The following is a 24,104-nucleotide window of genomic DNA, read 5'->3' on the forward strand; positions in this document are numbered from 1 at the left end:
AACTAGGCTTGAAGTTTGGCAGCATTCTCTTGTTAAACGCGGGACAAAAGAGGATTTTTAGTGTCACCCCTATAACAATCATCTGATTCTAGTGCCCCACTGTCGGACTACTGGCAGTGAGCCTCGCCTAATGTATAGGGAACAGAATGCAAATAGGGGTTACATTGGGTTTTAAAAAATACTGCCCCCGTGTTCATCCGTTGATAGATAAAAAAAAAAAAACACGATGAGGCTTCTGTCTGCAGTTACAAGCTTTACAACATTGATGGACCGATTTTAAGTTGGGTGGCTAGACATGACCAGTATGAAAGTAAGATAGGATTCTCATTTGTTCATTCGTGACCACGCGGCAAGGCTTAGGTTTACAATAGCTGAATATATCTGTACTGCTTTGTATATTCTCTTTCTGTAGACGGTATTATCTTGTATGCATCACATGCAGCTGTAATTTAAAATAGTATGCTTAAACCATAATCCTTCTTGTTATGTTCATTCTATGAAAAAAAACATTCTACCCTTGTTTCTTCTTTGTGTAACATGTGCCTTCTAGCTAGTGCAAATATTGTAAACCAGGACAGCAGCACATATTCCTTTACCGCTTTGCAGACACTCCTGCTATTGCAATCGGGTTTGGAGGCATCAAAAAAATGCCCCTTCAAAACACCTGATGGCCACCTTACCTTGCCACCGGATACATTATTTAGTTATATGACTGCGGGGTTCGCAACCACCGCCAGTGGCCAAAAAGAAGAGGCCCAGTGTTCTGTCAGCAGAGCCCATCCCACTGGCAGCCAAAAAAGAAGATGAGACCCTTCGGCCATCGGTAGAGCGCATCATACCAGCAACCAAAAAAGAAGCGTCCCTACAGGCCATCGGCGGAGCCCATACCATTGGCAACTGAAAAAGAAGAGGCCCAACAGGCCGCTGGCAAAGCCCATCCTGCCGGTGGTCGAAAAAGGAGGCCCAGCAGGCCATTGGCAGAGCCCATCCTGCCAACAGCCGAAAAGGAAAGAAGGCCCAGCCGTGGCCAAAGTAAAAAGAAATCAGCGCATGCCGACAGCCAAAAAATAAAAGGGAGAGAGAGCACATATGAATAAGGTAGGTATTTGGAAGAAAGCACATGCATGTGTGTATGAGAGAGCATTTGTGAGAGCATCTGTGTGCGTGTGAGAGCATCTGTGCATGTGTGAGAAGGAGCAGATGTGAGCATCTGTGTTTATGAAAGAGCATGTGTGTATGTGTGTGAAAGCATCTGTGTGTGTGTACATGAGAAAGCATGTGTTGAGAGTATTTGTATGTGTACAGGGGCCTAGGGTGACTGCTTAAGTAAGTGTTCTAATCCAATCAGTAGTGGACCCTTGGTCCCGGGGGTACTCACCGAGGAGCAGTCTTGATGAATTCCTCCCCGGAAGGTGGAGCGATAACCCGTCCAGCGGATACACCAGGTAGGATAGCGGCTGGCGGCAGGCAAGGCAAAGTCCAGTCCAGGCAGGCGGCAGGCAAAGCAAGGTCCAATTCCAGGTAGGGTCTAGGCAGGCGGCAGGCAAAGCAAAGTCCAGTTCCAGGCAGGGTCAAGGCAGGCGGCAGGCAAAGTGAGGTCCAGTTCCAGGCAGGGTCAAGGCAGGCGGCAGGCAAAGTGAGGTCCAGTTCCAGGCAGGGTCAAGGCAGGCAAAGCAAAGTCCAATTCCATGCAGGGTCAAGGCAGGCAAAGGCAAAGCAGAACTCCCACAGGAACCAGCAAGAACCTTGTTGCAAAGGCGTTTGAGCCTTCCCGGGGAGAGGTTTAAATCTCCCTGGGCGTCTGACGTCATCATCCGGGGCCGACCCGACCTTCCCGCCTCGGACCCTTTAAGGGGGCGGGTCCTGCCGCGCTCTCCCGAACGCTGCTCTGGAGATGCAGGGTATAGCTGTAAGCTGGCAGCACACTCCATACTAGGGCTTAGTGACAACTTAATGCTATACTTGCTCCAAGAGGAAGGAATTCCTGAAGAGACCAAAGTGTTTTAGTCAGGGGCGTGCTAGGTACTTAAAAGATTCGAGGCACGGGCCTATAGGTCCTTCCCACCAATACCACTCTCCCCACCCCAGAAATTGATAATTAGCTTGAAGAGAAAAGGGTAACCCAGTGGTATATGTTGACATTTATAGCAGGGGCTTCAGTCTTGCTCCCTTAGTCACCTCTCCACTCCCATCCCACCCTCCCCCTTTGAGTCAACAGTAGCCTTGCTCCCTCAGTCCCCTCTCCCCAAGATACAAAAAACACTTGGAATCCATATGGCATTAGACCTTATTGGGGTTTGGACTATTCAAAAAGTCATGAATAAACAATTACAATATAGTAAATCTCCCATACCAAAACAACACTAACTGTCAGCACTCAAACAGTAACAAAGCATACCTATGAAAAGGCAACTCTGCAAATATTACATCAGACTCTAAAATACCAATGCACCTCCTATTTGGAAAGCAGCAGACTAGGATGCTTAAAAATACATATACCTAAAAATATTATATAAAAGTTCTTAAAACTACCAGAGTCATTCACATCTAAAGACAGGTCCTATATTGTTTCAATAGCTCATGCACAGTATTTTTGGATAATACTTACATAAATCCAATAAAAGCTAATCGCAACCTTCCAAGCATACAGTTTACCCCAAGAGAAAAATCTGCCATGTCAAACAACACTAACTCTCAGGACTCAAAAAGCAACAGCCCTGCCCAGGAAAGAGTAGCAGTGCAAATATTACATCAAGCCCTACATCCCCAATACACTTCCTATTGAAAGCAGAGTAATACAGATTGCTATAGACCCATACTTTGAAACTATACACCAGCAGGATCCTTCATCTGGGTCACACATATAGAACACAGATAGACTCTTAACCAAAGTCAGAATAAGAGGACCTACAAACAATAGAATTAAGAAATATAAAACATCAATCATAACAGTAAAACCATATTTATAAATATTTCAAAACAACTTATGTATAGAACATCCAATATTAAAATCTCATAAAAATGTGTTTATACATTTCCCCAAACACCAATATAACATTTCAAAACAGCAGACACATCAAATAACATCCAATAATGAAACTAACGGATTAAAAATTCTCCCACTCGCCATACCTGGGATTTTGGGATTTCCAGCCATCCTGAGATTGTTGTGGATTGGGGGGGAGGCTGCATAAACTTTATCCTCTCTCTCACACACACATACAGACTCTCATACACACCCCCTCTCTCTCTCACACAGGCGCACATCCTCTCTTTCTCTTACACACTTCTCTCTCCTTCCCTCTCACACACAGGCTCTTTCTCCCACCCACCTACATAGGATCTCTCATACACCACTTTCTCTCTCTTTCACATGCATGCAGAGGCTCGCTCTCTCGCACACACCCAGGCTGTCATCCACACACACATACTCACAAGTTCTCACTCTCAGGCTCCCATACACACACACACACAGGCTTTCATACACAGACACAAGCTCTCAGGGCCTGGGCCTCTTCTTCAGCCACCAGTGAAATGGGGATCCACTGGTGGCCACCAGTCCCCATTTTGTCTGCCATGGGATGAGCTCCACAGTGGTGTGCTGAGCCTCTCAATCTTCAGCTGCCAGTGGGATGGGGGTCTGCTGATGGCCATCTGGTCCTCTCTCATCAGTTGTTGCAGATAGGTTCCAAGGCAGCCTGCCAAGTCATGGGATGGGTGGCAGGAGTAGCATTTAGCCAAATGTCATCTCCTGCTGCTGCGGTGCCAGTTTCATGGTAAAAGCTTGAGACTGCTCCTGTAGCAGCAGGAGATGACATTCAGATATACACAACTCCTGCTGCCAGCTTTGAGGGAGAGGGGAGGCAGAGAGGTGTATCACCATTGATCAGATCAGGCAGGGGTTTGGTTTTATCCATGCCTGATCTAATGTATAAAATTTGGTTGGCATTTGCCAACTCATAGCAACACCTATGGGCTGGGGATTCACAGAATCCCTTGAAAGCCCTGACTGCACACCACTGAGGGTAACTGAGACACAGGTTCTCCCACCCACTCCCTCTCTCATCCACCCTCCCTCTTCTCACCTTCTCCCTCCCCATCTTTCTCCTCGTCACACTTCCTCTTTCATCTCTGGTCTTTCTCCTTCCACCCCCCTTCTCCCTTACTACCAACTTCCTCCTTTACATCTATCTTCTCCCCCTTCCATATCTTCCTACCACTCTCCTCTCCCTCCTATTGCTGTCTTCCCCAGCTCTCCTCTTCCTTCCCTCATTCCACCAACCCCACCTCAGGTGTGGGCACTGGCAGGCATGGTCCGATATCACATGGCCTGTCTGGGCACAGCTACCTTCCTGATCCTGTTACTGGCTGGGTCTCCTAGTCTCTAGGAGTTTTGAAAATGAGGGGCAATATTGCACAGTTGTAACGCCGGAAATAACTACACCTTTTTTCCTGGCATTATGACTGAAATGGCTGTAATGCAGTTTGCGATAAATTTTTTGAATTTCATTTCAGCCATTTCTGAGCTTCGGAAGGGAGGGAGGAGGAGAGAGAGAGAGAACCTCTGGGGAGGCCCTCACAGTGTGCAACTATTTATATGCCTGTAAGAGGGGCATCTAATAGCTCGAGGTGAGGTTTGGTGGTGGTTTAGGGGCCAGTTTTTCATGCAGAGTGGTACCCTGTTATAGAGTCCATCACGCCAGGGAGAGAGAACATAGTAGAAATGTCATTTTTGTGAACTTTCCTCACACCAAATGACATCAAATCTTCACCGAGGTGTACTATGCTGTTCGTATGTCTCACTTTTCATGAAAAACTGGCCCCTAAACCCTAAACCACTACCAACACCTCACTTTGACATATTAGATGGCCCTCCTATAGAGATATAAATACTTGCAACCTATTAGATGGCCCTTCTATAGAGATATAAATACTTGAGTACTATGAGGTCCTTATAGTCTCTCTCTCTCTCTCTGTTTTACCTCAGAACACTGTATTTCCAATGTCCCTTTTCATGTAAAATTATTACAAATGAAAATTTTTTTATTATGTGTGATGAGGGCAGAGGGGCAAGGGCACAAGGCTGTAAAGTTTGCTTTAGTTACCTAATACCCTTGCACTTGTCCTGAGAGAATGTACCACATAAAGACCCTCACCCATCTTCCCCTTCTCCAAGGGAAAATGCTGAGGAAAAGGTGGGAGGCAGGTAAAAGTGTTCCTGGGAGAGTGGCAGGGTTTCCAGCTTCTAGACGCATCATCATGATATTTGCCACTCCTCTGGGAACTCTTGACCCCTGCTTTCCCCCTTCTGTAGCATTTGAAATCACTGAAAGGGCCAGACTACAAAGAGACCCCCCCTTGCCCCTCTTGATAATTTGACTTGTACTATGTTCTTATGTTATGTTCTTATTGCGGGGGCTGGGGGTAGGGTGGCATCTCATCCTTTGCTTCAGACAGCAGATTGCCTTGAGCTGCCCCTGGCTGCTGTGCTGCTACACCCTTCCCCACTTCCTGTTGCTTCCCAATCTGCAAGCACAGAGCAAGGCTCCTATAATGTGTTCTCAGACAGCAGTGGGAGACTGGGAGGGTGTAGACATCAAGAGAATTTCAGGAAGACAGAGAGAAAAACCAAGAAGCTAAGAGAGAAAGACATAAAAATGTGAATGTGATCATTAAAAGTTGCTGTATTTAACAAATTTATATCCCGCTAATAAACTAGCGGTTAGAAATTACATCCATAATTTCATCAAAGTAAAATTTACAGCATAAGTTAAAATAAAATAGAAATAGAATACAAGTGTAGTGTTAGTTATTGTGTATTTAGAGACCATTAGGAATTGTTAGTTAGAGGCAGGAGATCCTGAAGCTGTGTAGGAAAGTGGTTGGGACATTTTAGAGGAGAGATCCCTGTACCTAGAGAGGGAAACCCATGCTGGGGGAATGACACCCCAATGAAGAGACTAGGAGACCCAGCCAGTAACAGGATCAGGAGGGTAGCTGTGCCCAGATAGGCCATGTGATATCTGACCATGCCTGCCAGTGCCCACACCTGAGCACTACTCTATTTAAGCCAGTATGCTGTGGAGCAGCCACTGTTATGTGGACTGAGCGAACATCCCCAGGGCTGCAGCAGGGTAGCACAAAGAAATAAAACATCTCTTGTCCGGGGAACAGTGAGACCAAGAAACCGTGAGTAAGCAGACTCTGCCTGCTGTGCTATTGTTAAACTGTGTATTACAAAATAAAGCATGTTGGACCCTTCCTGCAGGAATCTTCCTTTGTTATATGCTAACCCATTGCCTCAGGGGTAGGTAGGGGAACCCAAACCTGTAACAATATGGTATATTCATAAGTACTCCTCACATATAGAGTGACAAAGTTCCAAAGCTATTAAATAGTTTTAATGAAATCAAGCTTTGAAATTAGGGTACTGAAGGCTAACTCAATCATGATTTACAAAATTGCTTCTTCAGGAGAACAGAGACATGACAAAATCCTTGAAACCTTTACCCTTAATGGGGTTTTAACCCCAAGGGCACACAAGCATATTTATTTCTTTGGGGCTGCTCCAGCTAGCAAATTTACTCCCATGCTTAACTCTTAATTCTGGGAGGATTTTTTTTGAGGTGGAAAGTTCTTGCTTGTGGCCCAGACGATGGTATCTTGCTTCCAGTGTGTGCGAAGACTGTAGGTGCATCTCATGAGGTGAGAGGCTGTGAGAAATCAGATAGGATCATGGTCTGGGTGTTAACATAAACATTTACTGATTGGTAATCATTTAATTATGTCCATTTGTCCATAAGAGTTAAGTCACATCTGACTGCTGGTACAAGTGTACCTCTCTATAGGTAGATGTCCTTTTATTCAAGCATCTGGGTAGAGCTCCCATGGTGATGTTTACTGCACAAAGCTCACACAGCAGCTAACCGGGAATTCTATTGGAGGGGTCTCCAACTTCACAGCAAAAGGTCCTACCTTAGGGTCATCTTCTCCTGGGACACCCAGCCTCTCCTGATCCCAGATGGAGATTCGGTTGGGGTCTCCCAATCTTGTTTCCTTAGTTGGATTTCACCACAGCTTTAATGCACATATTATTGCATTGGCCTGTTGGTTAGTTATCTAGGCTGCTGCATGGGGCTGCCAGCAGTTTGAGTCACATCCAGCAATCAATGCACACTCTTCCCTTCTCATTCAGTCTGAAGATAAGACAGAGATTGGAAGAACTCAAAGAAGGCGACTCCAGATAGGGAAGATGTGGAGGTACTGTGTGCAATATGTGTGAAACATAAAACAAGGCTCAGCTATCCACGCCCTGAATGATGCCCGTTATTGCCATATTCCAGAGTCCTACTGGTCTTAGGAAGAAGAGGCATGCATGATTACACATGTCCAATATGTTTAAGAGTCATTGCTAATGTCTCTTGTTGCGTGAGGTGCTGCGAGCAGAGCCAGGTGCTAGCCTAGATCTGAACATCAGGCAGTAGTGACATCTCCATAGCACACCTGATCAGGTCTGAATGCACATTGGGTAAAAACGGTAAAGTAGGGGGCAAGATGGCGTGAGCAGTCGCACAGAAAGACGCTCCCGAAATTGTTCCTACCTTAACTGAAGATGTCGGCAAAAAGGAAAGGCAAAGTTAGGGTTTTCCCCGTTGACCCTCCTTTGCCCGAAATACAGAGGCGGATTACTGAATACGCGTCTGCCCTGGTGGTGAGAACGGGAGACGAAGTCCCCGCTGCGGCGTTAGGAGAGGGAGCTCCTGCGCTGCCTGGGGAGGTCAGCCTCAGTCCCCCGGATTGCCGACCTCCACCGGCGCCTATGCAGCAGGCGGACCTCCAGCAGCTGGCGCCCTCGGATGACATCACACACTCGACGGAGGGGGAACGCCGAGATGTCGGAGCAGTGCTGCCCTCAAGACTCTCTTCTAGCTTGCTGGGAGCAGCAGCTATGCCGGGATTAGAAGATCCGGAGCCATTGATGTCTCCAGTTTGCCCGAGTGAAGAGGAGAAGAGACTGTTGGAGGTTTCCTCGGTGAGAATTTCAGCTGCCTCGATGGAGCAGGGAAGGGGTGAGTTTTCTATTCCCCCTAAACCGGCCACGGTGACGCTGGACTTGCTGTGGGACTTAATGGCCAATATTGGCCAGTTTGTAAAGGAAGCAGATGATAGATACAAGAAAGTGGAAGCAGAAATGCAAGTCCTAAATCTTAAGGCGGAGGGACATTTTAAAGATTTGGGAAACAGGCTGAAAGAAGTTGAGAAAACATCTATGCAAGCTCAAATGGTTAATGTTAAAATGATCAAAGATTTGGGATCCCAGTCCAAAAGACTGGAGTCCTTGGAAAATTTCAATAGACATTTGAACTTGAGATTCTTGAACTTTCCACGTGCTTTAGGAGAGGATGTCCAAAGCACATTAAAAAAGTTTTTCTTAGAGAATTTAAAGTTTGAAGAATCAAAATTACCAATTGTGAATAAAGCTTATTTCCTGACAAAGATGGAGAGGAGAATTGTAGGAAACCAATTGGGAATGTTAGAGAATCTTACTCAGTTTATAGAAAGTTCAGCGATTGAGATACTGGGCAGGGGTACTTTATTAGTATCTTTTGTTACGGAAATAGATATTAGCAATGTGATGAAGGCGTACTTTCAAAATATGTCTGAAAATTTCTATGGTCAATTGGTAAAAATTTTCCCTGACTTTGCTAGACCCACCCAATTAAGAAGGCAGGAATTTATTAAATTAAGATCTCAGGTGGTAGCTTTAGGCTACACATTTTTATTAAGATATCCATGCAGATGTCTTATTAAAGGAAAAGGGGAAAGTTTTGCATTTACTGCTGTAGAACAACTTAAGTCTTTCTTAAATGCCAGGATTGTGACTACAGCCCCATAGCAAGTAAATAGAGGCAATCATTAATTAGACACCACCTGTAATGTTAAGCCAGTTTTACTTTGTTAGTTTTTGCAATTTCTCCCATTGGATTTAGGCCCCACTCAAACTCTTTGTTTCTTCGAAGGGCATATATGTGATTCAGATGGAATTCACTTGAATATGTAATGTTCAAATTTATTTTCTTTTATGTCTTTCTGTAATATTTGCCTGAAAAGTATGATTTATGTATACTTTTGAAAAATCAATAAAGTGTAAATTAAAAAAAAACAAAAAACGGTAAAGTAAGTGTCTGCATGCCAAGGGTTGCCAATCCTAGATCTAGTCTATGCCCCTGCCTCTGTGCACACTCTGCTGTATCTGTATCGTCTCAGACAAACCTTTGTGCAACTTGCTCTTAAAATCCTCCAATAATAAAGATTTTCTTCCCCCTCCTCAGGAAAATTGTATTTCGTTATCCTTATAGATAGAAAGTTCTTCCTGATGTTTTCCCTGTTGTAATTTAAACCCATTATTTCCTGACTTTATGAAGGGGAAACAATTGATCACTGTCCTCATTATAAACTCCTTATGCTAGCAAACACATTCATATGCAGTAAAACAATTTTTCTCTTTTCTAGCTCAATAAAAATGAAGATCAACAAACAAATTGTAGGCGATACCATTTTTATTAGGATGACTTCAGAATCCTTAGAAAAAGGGTAAATACAAGGACAGTAACTTTAAAAAAGGTGCGCAGGCATCGATTGTGCCCAGAGATGCGGCCATTTTATAACATACACACGTATATGCACGCATGTTATAAAATAGCCTGACCTGCATGCACATGCGCGTGCAATTTTAAGTGGCTGTGCGCATCAATTCCGCTTCTACCGTGTAAGTGGCGCACCGACGCCATTCCCAGTTTTTCCCAGTTCATTCCCAGTTTGCCTAGGTAAGGAATAGGACTTCCAAACCCCCCTAGTTTAATAGCCTCCCTTCTCCCCTGTTAGCTCTGACCCTTAAAAGCCCCAGAAAGATATGTTATACATGGTTTCTTATACAGAATACAGTTTTAGAAGTTCTGTTACCTGCACATCATCTTTTTCCACATGGGTGTTTAGTCTTCCAAATTGTATCTCAATTAAATTAATTCTATAATGGAAGGGAGTGCTACCAAACTGGATTTTATTAAAGGAGGATACCATTCATAAACTAAAGTGAACTACATACAGATAAAGATACTGCACATGTAGAAATTAAACCTTTGGTAAAATTAGGAAAATGAAACAGAAAAAAGTTAATTGCATGAGGACTACAAATGGATGAAGCCTTCATTAAAAAAAAAAATAAATACCAGAATACATTGTATTAAATCTGAAATTTTATTTTATTGATTTAGTTTATACTCCTTTATGAGACATTCTCTTGCATACAGAACAGAACCTACACTGATAAAATGTATTAAATACAAAAATAATTTTTGTTGCAATTTTAAATTGTAATTAATGTACTTGATTAAGGTGTGATGTTAGTGTCAAAGATATTTTAACATATTTTGTGAAAAGACAAACATTTACAAAAACCTGAGAGGACATATGAACAACTTTCCTGGAGAGGTTTCGAAGACCCTTACAGCATTTTAGGTTTTACAGATTGAAGAATACAGTCTTTTCCTGGATCAGCATAAATGTTTGTCCTGGCTCCTAAACAGAAGCACTCTGATTGATGAAACGTTTTCCCCCACCTTCACACTTGCACCAGATGGAGCATAGCTTTTCATCAAATCTGAACAAACAATTTTTTGACATCTTTATTAAAATGTGATTAGACCTAAAGGCTATTGATCCCAGAAGCTAAGAGTTTGACTACAGTGTGAGCTGTCAACACAATCCATTCTGTCCAAGGACAAGAAGCATGGCCAGATCTGGTAATTGATGAGCGGTATATAAGAAATGAGAAATAAATGGTGCCCATTCATCCCAGGCAGTGAACAGCAGAGGCCTTTCGCATAAGCCTCTCTGTCAGTGGAGAATTTGGTTTGAAGGCATCACGTTCGATTAACAGGCACCTGAACAAGAAAAAATAAAAGGAAAAGGCTGTGATACTCTTCTTTTGTGCCTTAATATGATTCTTTACATTTTGCACATTTTTTACATGTATTTTGTTTTAGGAGGGAAAGGAGGAAAGGGCAATGTTATAGTGAAGTTTTTTTTTGTTTGTTTTTAAGTCCCATCCATCAAGTCTGCTCTTCAATTTTTCCTGCTATCACCGTGCTTTACATGTATTGTTGCAATGTTTCTATCAATTTCTAAGAAGTATTAGCACAAAAGATGGGAGGAATTAAGCAAGAGGAATTACAAACCATAAGAACATAAGATTTGTCATACTGAATCAGATCAAAGGTCCATCATGCCAAGTATCCTGTTTCTAATAGTGGCCAATCCAGGTCACTAGTACCCGGCAGGATCCCAAAAGATAAACAGTTCCTTCATTTCATTTATTATGATTTCTGAATCACCTAACACAAAAGGCCTAGGCAATGAACAGCTTTACATACATAATCTAAATAAAATAAAACAGTTAATAATCTTAAAATGAATAAAACAAACAAAAACAGAAGAAAAAACTTATTACAATTCAAAAACTAATAAAAATTTAATAACAGACAATTTATAAATAATATGAAACAGTAATAAAATACATTTAAATAAAGAAATTACGTTAACTTAAAATAAGCCAACTTAAAAAGAAAAGTTTTAATTTCCTCTACACTAAGGCAAGCCAATCTCCACAAGTGGGTTATGCACCTCTATCAGTAGATGGAGACGGAGTAAAAGCTGATGTCACAGATATATAGCCCTGTCCCGACATCAGCTCGCCAGTATTCTCCATCTTCAGCAGATGGTGGACATGCATTTCCCTACTGGGGTTTGCTTGTAGTAAAAAAAAAAAAAAGGAAAAAAGTGGATGGTTTTGAGAGAAAACGAGAAGTTGGATAGCACTGCTTGTCTCCTGAAGTGATACTTGTGGGTCCCTCCCTCAGTTGAGCACCTTTTTCAGGCTAAAAAAAAAAAAAGGCGGTTGCAGGCTGAGAGAGGCTTGGTGCTGAAGGCTTTCCCCCCTCTCCCCCTCATAGCCAGAGACCCATTCCTGCTTTCTACCAGAGAGGGCTGAGCTCAGGAAAAAAAAATAAAGAGGACAAAGTCGAAGAAAAGCTACAGAGGTTTTCTTTTCCATGTTTCATTCTTACTGGGTCTTCCTTCCTCGGCATTAGTGTTTGGCGTCATCCCGCTCATGTCTCTGGGGTGTTTAGTGAGGTGTGGAGGTGGTGCAGGCTTGAGCAGCCTTTAGCTATGTCCCGTTTCCAAGCTTGGTATCTTGGTCCACGTGATAGACTGCAGTGGCTCCTTTGCATGCTTTTGTGTGCGCATTCTCGCTGTTTGGTGGTGTAGTGAGGTCGGTGCGCATGTGCGCGTCTACTTGTGCGCATACTTCTGTGGCCTGCCAGTGTGTGTTGAATGTGTGGCCGAGCACATATTGTGTGCATAGCTGAGCGCTTATTCTGTACGCATATTCTGCATGTAGTTTAGTGCGTATTTGAGCGCATATCTTATTGAGGCGTGCGACAAGCCAGTACAGCATGGTGCCAGCATCAAAGAAATCTAAGCGCTTAGCGATTTGTGCTGCTTGCCATATAAGGGCGAGTCTGTGTCAGTACTGTCTGGATGCTCAAGGTGATTTGCCTCCTACTGATTTTGTCGATGCTGGTCCATCCCCTCAGTCAGAGGGGAGTGGGACTGGAGGTGACACCACAAAGTGTCCCCTTCTTCGGTTGATCCCATGGCAGAGATGTCTTCAGGAGATACTCGCTCAGAGGATATCAGGTTTGGGTCTATGGGGCCTGGTATGGACCCATCCTTCTTTTCCTGGGTGGAAGTTTTCCAGGGACTACAGTCTTTTCTGCGGGGGTGCCCTTCGGAAATGGTGATGCCTCCTAAATCAGGGTTGCATCTTCGGGGTCCTCACTTGTCCGCCATCGCATGCAAATGCCATGGTGTAGTGGTCCCTGATGATGTTTGGGAGGATGCATATCAAGATGATACTGATGATTTGGGTTTTTCCCCTCTTGAGGAAAGGGAAACTCCCCCATATTTAAGGTCACATATAACTCTGCTCCGTTTCTTTCATAGAGATGAGTTGCCGGGGCTGTTATCTCAGACTCTGAAAATGCTTGGGGTGGCTGGGAGTGACTCTACGAGTTCACAGAAGGACTCCCCCCTATTGGTCACCCTATGTAAAGCATTATATTTCTTTCCCCTCCTGGATGCGATTCAAGAGTTGATTGACCTTGAAAGTAGTGCGCCAGAAGCAAGCTTTAAAGTGGAGCACACCTTGGTGGGTTTATATCCCTTGGATCCAAAGGCAAAAGAGCAGTTGCATTTCCCAAAGGAGGATGTGCTGGTGTGTTCTGTTATTAAACAAAGCATCATTCCAGTGGAAGGAGGGGCAGCTCTACAAGGATGCTCAAGATGGAAGGATTGAAGCTATCCTTAAGCACGCCTTTGAGGCCATGGCAATGAATTTGCAAATTGCTTCTTGTTGTTCCCTGGTGGCTCAAGCTAATCTGCATCACTCTCAAGAGTCTGAGAGAACGGATTTGAATAGCAGCGCGGGAATGGAACTGGAAGCTGCCTTCACAGCTGATGCAGGCTATGATGTTATTTGCAATGCCGTTAGGAAAACAAAAGGATAGATGCCACAGTCTTTATCGATTCTTTATTGTGGTGGAGACGTGTAAAAACAAATGCCTGACTCAGGCCGAGTTTCGCTGCTCTAAAAGCAGCTGCCTCAGGGGCTTAAACACTCATTTGGACTCAAACCCAATAATGGCTTCAAGCTTATGGTGTAATATCATTTAAACAGTGATCCGCAGTGGAAACATATCTTTAATAATATGTGACTGGTCACAATCTTGTAGAAACCATTGTGCCTAATGGCGTCTTTCTGCTCCAAACCGGGATATATCATCTCCACTTTCGTTGATGTAAGATTATAATCAGTCACATATTATTAAAGATACATTTCCACTGCAGATCACTGTTTAAATGATATTACACCATAAGCTTGAAGCCATTAATAGGTTTGAGTCCAAATGAGTGTCTAAGCTCCTGAGGCAGCTGCTTTTAGAGCAGCGAAACTCAGCCTGAGTCGGGCACTTGATTTTACACGTCTCCACCACAATAAAGAATCGATAAAAACTGTGGCATCTATCCTTTTGTTTTCCTAATGGCTTTTCTAGATTGCCTATCTTCTTATTTTGTGGGTCCATCCCTTATTTGCAATGCCGCCAGAGAGGTTGCTTCCATGATAGCGGCTAGACATCAGCTGTGGCTGTGAAATTGGTCAGCAAACATAATTTCTAAGTCCAATCTCACTAAATTGCCCTTTAAGGGTTCTCTTTTATTTGGTAGTGAGTTAAAGAAGAAGACAATAGCGGGAAAGCCAGTTTCTTATCCTCGTTTGACTGAGGATAAGAAGCTGCTTCATGTCTTTTTCGGGCAACTGGCCGCTGTCAAGACTACAGGCAATTTTGTCCTTATAGGGGAGCTTCTTCTCAGAGCCCTTGTCCCTTTGATAGGGCTCAGTCCTTTCGCCGCAGAAGGCCTTGGAAGGATGCGGGCTCCGGAAGTGGAGCCTCATGATATTGTCAATGAAGGCTTGCGGACTCACCTGCTTGTCCAGATGATAGGTGGGCACCTATCTCACTTTGATCAGGGGTGGGTCCAGATCACGTCAGACCAATGGGTCCTGGAAGTGATTTGGGATGGCTCTGCTCTAGAATTCCTTTGCATTCCTCTGGATGCCTTTATGATTTCTCCATGTAACTCCCTTCAGAAGATTGTGGCAAGAAAATATGGGCTGCTATTCTATCTATTTAGTTGTACCCTAAAAGGAGGGATCTTTTCGCCCCATCCTGGGGAGGCAATTGTCATTTGAGGGGGAGTCATTTCCAAATGGAGACTCTGTGCTCTGTAATAATGGCACAACAATCAGGGTAATACCTCAAATCTCTGGAGCTGATGGAAGCATATGTGCAAATTCCTATTCACTGGGAACATCAACAGTTCCTGCGGTTTGCCATTCTGGGACATCATTATCAGTTTCAGGTCCTGCCCTTCTGGCTGGCCACTGTGCCCAGGACTTTCTCCAAGGTCATGGTGGTGGTAGCAGCATCCTTACGCAAGGACAGCATTCTGGTTCACCCATGTCTGGATGACTGGTTGACTCGAGCCAAAAGCGAGGAGGAAAGTCACTAGGCTTCTCGCAGGGTTTATTGCAGGATCTAGGCTGGGTCGTGAACTTGGCTAAGAGCAACTTACAGCCATCTCAGATACTAGAGAATCTCGGGGTTCATTTCCATACAAAGCAATGCAGAGTGTTTCTGCCAGAGAGTTGCATTCAGAAGTTGATTGCTCAAATTCATACCCTGAGAAGGATTATTTGCCCGAAAGTGTGATCTTATCTACAGGTCCTGGGTTTGATGGTGGCCACGTTGGAGGTTGTTCCCTGGGTGAGGGCACATATGCGGTCTCTTCAATGTAAGTTGCTTTCCCGGTGGAGTCCACAGTGGTAGTTGCAAGCGGATCATCTCAGGAAGGGAGTTTCCTTGGAAACGTCAGATTGTTAGTGCTCACGACAGATGCGAGCCTCCTGGGTTGGGGGGGCTCACTGTCAGGAGTTACTGGTGCAAGGTCACTGGAATGCAGAGGAATGGCAGAAGAGCATCAATCGATTGGAAACACGGGCAGTACGGCTGGCATGCTTGTGGGTCGCTAAGCATCTAGAGGCTCAGGCAGTCAGGATAATGTCGGATAATGTGACAATGGTGGCCTACATCAATCATCAGGGTGGAACCAGAAGCCAATAGGCGTCGGAGGAGATGGATGCATTCATGTTATGGGCAGAGCAACATCTACTAGATGTTGTGTTTGTGGCATCGTGTGGATCTTTAGTCGCAGTGGAGATGACGCCTCCCACAGGGAGGGGCCCCATGGAGAACCACAGCGATAGGCTAAACCCAGAGAGCAGACACTTGTAGGTGGAAAGCTTTATTGTACTGCTGTAGATAGATGGTATGAGGCATGAAGGAAAGGCACTGAAGTCCAGACAGTCTCAGATGTAGAAGTCTCACCCGAGCCGGGTGGGTGGAGTTGGAGAACCGGATCATAGAGGTACTCACAGGGGCGTAGTGCGGGAGTCTTCCTGGCGATGGAGATGGTGGGACCAAAGGTCCGTGGTACAGGATACACTGGACTGATAGGCCCTCGAGGAGCGAGTACCTGATAGTACAGAAGATCCTGAAATAAATAGAGAGAGACCCCCGAGGAGCAGTTGTCTAGTTAGTAGAAACCCCGAAGAGTTGTTGGAAGCGAGAGGCCCCCGAGGGGTGGGTGCCTAGAGCTTCATCAGGAGCGAGATTCCCCGGAGGGTAGTGAAGAGTCTAAGCAAGCAGCTTAGAGCGGTCAGAGTAGCTAAACCGAAGTCCTTGCTAACTCAACGTAGGTAGCATAGCGGAGGCTTAAATACCCGGAGGTATTGACGTCATGCGGTGGGGATGCTCCCGAGGTTTCCGCCATGACATGTACTTAAGTGTAGTCAACGTCCACGCGCATGCCCTAGGAGGCCACGGGAAGAAGCGTAGCAGACTGGGACGCCCATGCTGAGTTGGAGACGCTGAAGGTTTCGGCACTCGACACCAGAGGCAGCCATCTTGCCCAAGGAGGAGGAAAAGGGTAGAAAAGAGGTAAGGCAGAGGGGTCGCAGCTGTCTGTGACTGACGGACACAACACTAGACATATCCATCTCCCACATTGCCAGAAAGGACAATATAAGGGTCGACTTTCTCAGCAGGAAGAGCTTGAACCCAGGAGAGTGGAAGTTAGCAAACAAAGCTTTTCATCTCATAGTGGAATGCTGGGGACGCCCATATCTAGACTTGCTGGTGACTTCTGGCAATGCAAAAGTTCCGCGGTTCGTTAATCGCAGAAGAGATCCAAAAGATTGGGCATCAATGCTCTCCTTCAGGTGTGGCTGCATTGCAGGGTATTGTATGCCTTCCCACCCTGGCCTCTGATAGACAGGATCATTCGGAAGATTGCAAGTTAGGCTTTTGGTGGTTCCGGATTGGCCCCAGAGGCCATAGTATGCCGATCTGCAGAGATTGCTGGTAGGCAGTCCCCTTAGATTGCTGTTTCGGAAGGATCTGTTGCGGCAGGGATCCATTCTACATGAAGATCCGGGTCGATTTTGTCTTACGGTTTGGCCCTTGAGAGGGCTTGGTTGTTGAAGCATGCTTATTCTGCTGCAGTGATTTCCACTTTGCTTCAGGCCAGGAAATGTTCTACATCTCTGGCTTATGATAGAGTTTGGAAAGTTTTTGAGGTCTGGTGTGAAGAGCAAGGTTCTCAGCCTCTCAAAGTGAAAATTTCATTAATTTTGGAATTTTTACAGGAAGGATTGCATAAAGGTTTGGCCCTTAACACCTTGAAGGTTCAAGTGGTAGCTCTCGCTTATTATAGGGGTTGAATCAACGATGGGACTTTGTCTTCCCATCTGGATGTGTTCCGGTTTTTAAAGGGAATTAAGCATCTTTGTCTTTCCTTGATACTGCCAGTACTTCTGTGGGACCTTAATCTGGTCCTGAATTTCTTGGTGGGTCTGACTTTTCAGCCACTATGTGGCCTCTCCTTGTGGCTGCTTACCTTGAAGGCAGTATTTCTAGTGACAATCTGTTCTGCACATTGGGTTTCCAAACTGCAGGCTCTTTCTTGCCATAAGCTTTTTCTGCATGTGACTCCAGGAGCAGTCTTCCTTTTGCCAAAAGTGGTTTCAGAGTTTCATTTGAATCAATCTATTTCCCTACCCAATCTGGACAGGGACAGAGATGAGAGTATCATCTTTTGCATACCTTAGATGTCAAGCGGCATCTGATGCAGTACTTGGAGGTTACTAAATCTGTCCGGAAGTTTGTGCTCCATGGTGGAGGTAAACAGAGTGAACCGGCAATGCGGGCAACTATAGCCCATTGAGTTAAGGAAGTCATCACGGCTGCCTATGTGGATGCTGAGATTCCTTTGCTGAAGCAGATTAGACTGCACTCCACAAAGGCTCAGGCAGTATCATGGGCGGAGATTCAATTATTGTCTCCTACCGAGATTTGCCGAGTGATGACGTGGTCATCCTTACACACATTTTCCAAGCATTACTGCTTGGATGTTTGGGCTCGGGAGGATGCCGCATTCGCACGGGTGGTGTTAACTGGACTGTTGGCAGCCTCCCACCCTGTTCAAGAGTAGCTTTGGTACATCCAACTTGTGGGGATTGGCCTACCTGAGTGCAGAGGAAGGAGAAATTACTATGTACTTGTTTATTTCCTTTCCTCTAATGAAGGCAGGCCAATCCCTGACCTGCCCTCGGCTGCCGCTTTTTACCTTTGGTTCACCCTTTAGGTGCAGACAATGCAAAGTATTCTTCCTGCTATTCGTTGGAGGGATGGTAAGTGACTTACCAGCCCCTCAGTTTAGTGAATGTTCATTGTTTATCTGAACTCAATGCTCCCCCTATTGGTTGGAAGCATGAGTGGTTGATTGTTAATCATTTTCAAGTATAATCAGTTTATTCACAGTTGGGCTTTTACAGAGAATACTGGCAGGCTGATGTTGGGGCAGGGCTATATATCCGTGACGTCAACTTTTACTCCGTCTCCATCTGCTGGTAGAGGTCCATAATCCACTTCTGGGGATTGGCTTTCCTTCATTAGAGGAAAGGAAATGATCAGGTAAGTAATAAATGCTCCATGCTATTTATCCCAGAGATAAGCAGTTGATTTCCCCAAGTCCATTTTAATAATGGTTTATGGACCTTTCTTCCAGGAACTTGTCCAAAACTTTTTTAAACCCAGTTTTAGTAATAACACTGGAAGTGTAAGCTTGCAATAACAACTCAATGCTTCCAACTTTATTACTAGAGCTATTACACTGGAAGCATAAGCTGTCTTCATATGCTTACACTTCCAGCACTATTATTACAGCAACAATGGAAGCGCCCATGATTGCTATGTAACATGATCCAGGATTTTAAAACAGGGTGCTGATTCATCTATCTCTGATATTCGGGGTTAGCCGGTTAAGTTAACTTAACTGGCAAACTCAGCTCCTCCCCAAAACGCCTACCTCCTGCCCCAGGAATGCCCTGTTTTACCTGGCTAAATTCTAGCCAGATAATTCATTCTTAGGCTAGAATGTAGCTAGGTAAGCATTTTAAAAATTCAGCTAAGGCATTTAGATGGATAACTTTCTTTTTATCCGTCTAGGCTTTTGAATATGTATCCCTTAATGTCTTATCTAGCTGGATAAGGGCCTGAATATTGCTAATCTTGCCATTGAGACAGATAGCTTGTGAGTTATACATCTAAATGGCTTTGAATATTGACCTCTTTAAGTTTAGTTAGTTCCTCACGAACACACTTCTGAAAATCGACTGAGGTTTACCTCTCTTCCAGTTTTATTTGTATTATTTGGGCCCTCTTGCTTATAAAAGAAAAGGCAAAATGATAATTCAGGCTGTGCCTAGAAAGAGCTAGTTGAAAAATAGTGTAAGGCACATTTCATCAGTATGGAGTGTCTATTTCCATTGCTGTATCTGTCCATCACAAGCAGGACATAAATTACCTAACCTTCTGGAAAATGGAAAAATCTGATTTGTTTCCCCCACAGGACCAGGGCTGGGAGTTTTGATTGACACTCCTTCCTGTGTCATTTTTTCTGGGGTGAGTATGCTAATTCAGCTAAAATCATATGACTTAGCTTTTTTTTTTATTCTGCACTACTGTATAATTTTATTGTATTTGCATTCAGTTTCTATATGTTTTTATATTTTGTTTGCTTTCTCGTTCATTGCCTAGGGTATCCTTCGGTTTGGGGAGGTGGTTGTAGAGATTTTAATAAATAAGATGCATACATAAATCAATCAATCAAACAAGGGCTCTCTGTGGACAAGACTGGGTAGAAGAGTCTTACTGAGGTATCAACACTTCTGCCAAATTTTAGCCAAATCTGTCCAGGGCGAGGGCCCCTCAATAGAAATGTGCCAGGAGAGCAGAGCCAGAATGTAAAGCACAGGAAGTCTCTGAAACAGGCCTTTCTTGTGTTGCACTAGGAGCATACAATTCTTTCTCTTGTTTTATTTTTACTGAAAGTCTCATATGGCTCTCCCTCACAGCCATCTTTTCATAAATTTCTACAGTGCCCTCTCTAGGCACAAATACGTAAAGGCAAAAGGAGAGCAAATTCAATATGGGGCAAAGTGAATCCATTACCATGCACCTCAGCATGGCCTACTCCCTCTCCTACAGGCAGTGTGGGCATTTGCCATGCTACATCATTGCCACGAGTGCTCCTGGGGACAAGTTGTTGGTTTCATGATCCCCTTCCTCATCCCATCACTGTATGCTTCTCTTTCCCTTCCAACAGTTTTTTGTATCCATCTCTGCAGCCCTGCTACTTGCCCTCCTCCTCCTGCATAAATTGGGCCACCTGCTTCCTCTTCTTTTCGCATGAACTGACCCTTTTCTCTGGGTATTTCCTCCTCTGGCCACTGCCTAACCCCTTACTTTCCTTTATTCTACCTCGCTTTCTTTCCTTCCATTCCTCTTCTCCGCCCATGTTTGAATGATCGATTTCAGTGTCAGCTTGGTGTGTGTGCGTGGGGGGGGGGGAGCAGAGGAGTAGGAAGACCAAACGTTACAGCATGTCTCCCCAACTTGCTGTAAAAATAAAAATGTGCTAAACAGGACTGAGAGGTGCCACATATCTTATTAGGCACATTTAAAAACAAACGACTATATTCAGCTGCTGTGCGGCTCTTAATTTTATCTGGCTAACTGAGCCCATATATTCAGCAGTCTGGCCACACTATTGAACATATCTAGCTATCTTAAAGTTAGCCGGAGAAGTTTATCTGGCTAACTTTAGGGCAGCCGTATGGACTGACCAGAGTTAGCTAGATAACTTATCTGGCTAAATTGACTACTCCCAGTTTTGCCCCCAGCACGCCCCTAATTTATCTGTCTAATTTCCTGCCGGCTGACTTATCTGGCTAGAATTTAGACATATAAGTGGCCAAATCTTCATTTAGCTGGATAACGTCTGAGTTATTCGGCTAAATGCTTTTCAATATGGACCTCAGAGAGGTCCATATTCAGCAGTGCCACGAGTGGACAATTTGTCTGGCTAAAGTTTGCCAGGTAAACTGTCACGGATATTCAGCCGAGTGCTGATGATTAGGTACTCCACTAAATATGGCTGGATAAAGACCTAGTTAGCTGCAGAAACTTATCTAGATAACTTTAGGACTGCTCTCCAGCATGACCAGTCTTAGCTGGAGAGATTATCTGGTTACTTTAACTCTGGTTACTTTAACTCTGCCCTGGAATGCATCCAACTTATCCACTTTATGCACCTTATAACCCTATTGCGACTTGATAGCTACTAAGGGGGAGATTAATCAAGTCGCAATAGGGTTATAAAGTGCATTAAACAGTGTATATCGCACACTATTGTGGTGATATTCGTGCCAGAAACCCACCCTTATTGCAATGAGGTGCTTTGCATGGTATTTGCATGCATGACTTTTGCAAATCTATGCAAAGCAGCTTATGGATAGCTAATCCTATGTAAATAAAATAACACAGCTGATTTAGGATTTGTCAGCCATGTAAATTTATCTACACCTTTTTCTAAAATGTCAATCTACTGTGGGAGCACTGAGATTCTAATGCAGGTCCTGATGCTCCCATGGTAGATTTAAAGGGCCATGCAACCCAACATGTAAGCCCCCTAAAAAATTCACAGAGGGTTGAGGCAGCTCACAAAATAAAATAAAAAATTAAAACATAGCGCACAACTACCCCCCACCCAGCCACCCATCTCCTGAAGTACTCATGCACACACCCTCCCAAATAGTGATCACCCCCTTTCCATAAAAAAACTAGGCTGGTAGGGCCCCGCTCAACCCCCCCAACTATTGAAAAACTAATTGGTGGCCTACTGGCCCCTACCCCCAATACCTTAAATTAGCTATTTTTACAAACGTAGAGGGTCTGGGCTGCCTGTTTGCTCTGGACCCAGTCAGTGCCATTTTGGAAAATGGCACCTTGGGCCTTCTACATTTGCAAAAATGGCTAATTTAGGGTGTGGAGGGGTCCGGGGTGAGGGAACCACTAGGTCACCAATGATTTTTTCCAACAACTCCCCTACCAGCTCCCCTACCAGCTTAGTTTTTTATGGAAAGGAAGTGCATCGGGGGGTCCACTATTTGGGATATAGGGTGTGAGTACTTCAGGGGGTGGTACTGTTGTGCACCTTTGTTTTAATTTAATTTTACTTTTTTTTACAAATTTGTTGGGGGGGGGGGGGAGTCTAATAAGAACCTTGGTAACTTTTTGATTCTTATAGGGGGCTGACATATTGGGCTGCTTGGTCCTTTAAGGCGATGGTAGACTTATGTGTTAGGAGCTGCCATCGCGATTTGCCATGGCCCCAGTTGCGTTTTATCTCGCTGACGTTTTCCACTAGACAAAAGAACATGGTGATACTGCTGCAATATTTTGTTGGGGAAGGGTAAAATATCTTGGGACCACCCCTCATGATATTTGGCCCTCCTGCGATAAAATATTGCAGCTTTGAGAATCCAGGCCTAAGGCGGAGTCATTCATAGCAGTGGAAGATTTAAAACCCACGATTTGTCTAGCTAAGTGCTAAGCTGGCGCGCGTGGATTTACGTCTCCCTCCGGGAGGCGTAAATCCATGGATAAAGGTAGGGGGGGGTTTAGATAGGGCCGGGGGGGTGGGTTAGGGAGGGGAAGGGAGGGGAAGGTGAGGAGAGGGCGAAAGAGCGTTCCCTCCAAGGCCGCTCCGATTTCGGAGCGGCCTCGGAGGGAATGGAGGCAGGCTGCGCGGCTCGGCGCGCACCAGCTGCCCAAAATTGGCAGCCTTGCGCGCGCCGATCCAGGATTTTAGAAGATACGCGCTTATCTTATAAAATCAAGCGTACTTTTGTTTGCGCCTGCTGCGCAAACAAAAGTACACGATCGCGCAGTTTTTCAAAATCTACCCCAAAAGATTTTACTTAAAAAATGTGTTTCAAATCACTAGGCTCTGAAACAGTTCTATGCACCCAACTCTGTTTTAATTAAACTAAATTCTGAGAAAGGACAAAAAATAGCAAACATTTTATATTAAAAATAAGCAGTTTCTGTTGTATGAGTTTTATTATATAATGAAACAAGCTAGCATTGATAACACCTCCAATCTGAGAACCAAGATCCAGCAGCAAAGATCCCTTCATTCTGTTTAACTTACAAGGGCATAGCCTTTTATTAGTTTTCATGACTAGATTATTAATACAATTGTTTCTCACTATTAGCAATTTTGTCTTTCGTAGCAGGGTTAGCTACTTTTGAAGAACACTGAGGCTTTAAGTTTTGTTTACCTGGCTAGTTTCTGATGGTGTTTTGATTTACTATTTAAAGCAGCGTGGATCAGCAATTGGTTGAAGATGTCTCTCTGGAAGACACAAGTTCACAAGTTATAAACAAATATCAAAATGCAGTTAGCCAAATTTTCCGAGCACAAGCAGGATGGCAGTACACACGAGTCAGCAAATAAGCTGAGCTTAATGGTCCATACTCTTTATCTTTGATTTGATACAGTATTTTTGCAAACTTTTGAGAGCTCAGAGCATTTTCAAATTTCATGTTCCCTCCCAAAGCAGTTCTGGAGGACTGTCCATCTGTATAAGATTTTGGGCTTTATGCTGACATCTCTTAAACTCACTGAATAAAAATTGTTATGAACTTCTGATGAACTGTATGGACACGTATAACGTTTTATCCTTCCACCTTAGTTCCTGATTATTTTTTAATGGCTGGATACCTTGCCTACTTTTGCTGCAGTCCACACTTGAGTGACATTATGGCTAAAGACTGCTCTTGGTCAGGTTCACCATCCAGCTGAGCTCCGGCAACAAGGAGATCATCTTACGGGTCACCAGGCAGCTCTCTTCCAATGACTTGGCTCGAATCAGCCAGTCATTCAAATATGGGTGTACCAGGATTCCATCTCTTCTTAACACAGCCACTACTCCCACCATAACCTTGGAAAACGTTCTG

The 24,104-nt window shown here is 44.2% G+C and overlaps 1 protein-coding gene across 1 annotated transcript in view; it reads right to left on the reverse strand.

The window, feature by feature from the left end:
- Positions 1–10,238: 10,238 nt before the first annotated feature.
- The window catches only part of TTC38 (tetratricopeptide repeat domain 38), a 134,683-nt gene continuing 120,817 nt past the window's right edge, over positions 10,239–24,104 (reverse strand). The window contains exons 13-14 of the mRNA XM_029600040.1: positions 23,426–23,499; positions 10,239–10,943 (exon numbers count right to left, since the gene is read on the reverse strand). Coding sequence (XP_029455900.1) covers positions 10,850–10,943; positions 23,426–23,499 — 168 coding nt within the window. The 3' untranslated portion in view covers positions 10,239–10,849. The remainder of the gene's footprint in view (positions 10,944–23,425; positions 23,500–24,104) is intronic.

The sequence above is a fragment of the Rhinatrema bivittatum genome, chromosome 4 (assembly GCF_901001135.1).
Source record: "Rhinatrema bivittatum chromosome 4, aRhiBiv1.1, whole genome shotgun sequence".
Taxonomy (NCBI): Eukaryota; Metazoa; Chordata; class Amphibia; order Gymnophiona; family Rhinatrematidae; genus Rhinatrema; species Rhinatrema bivittatum.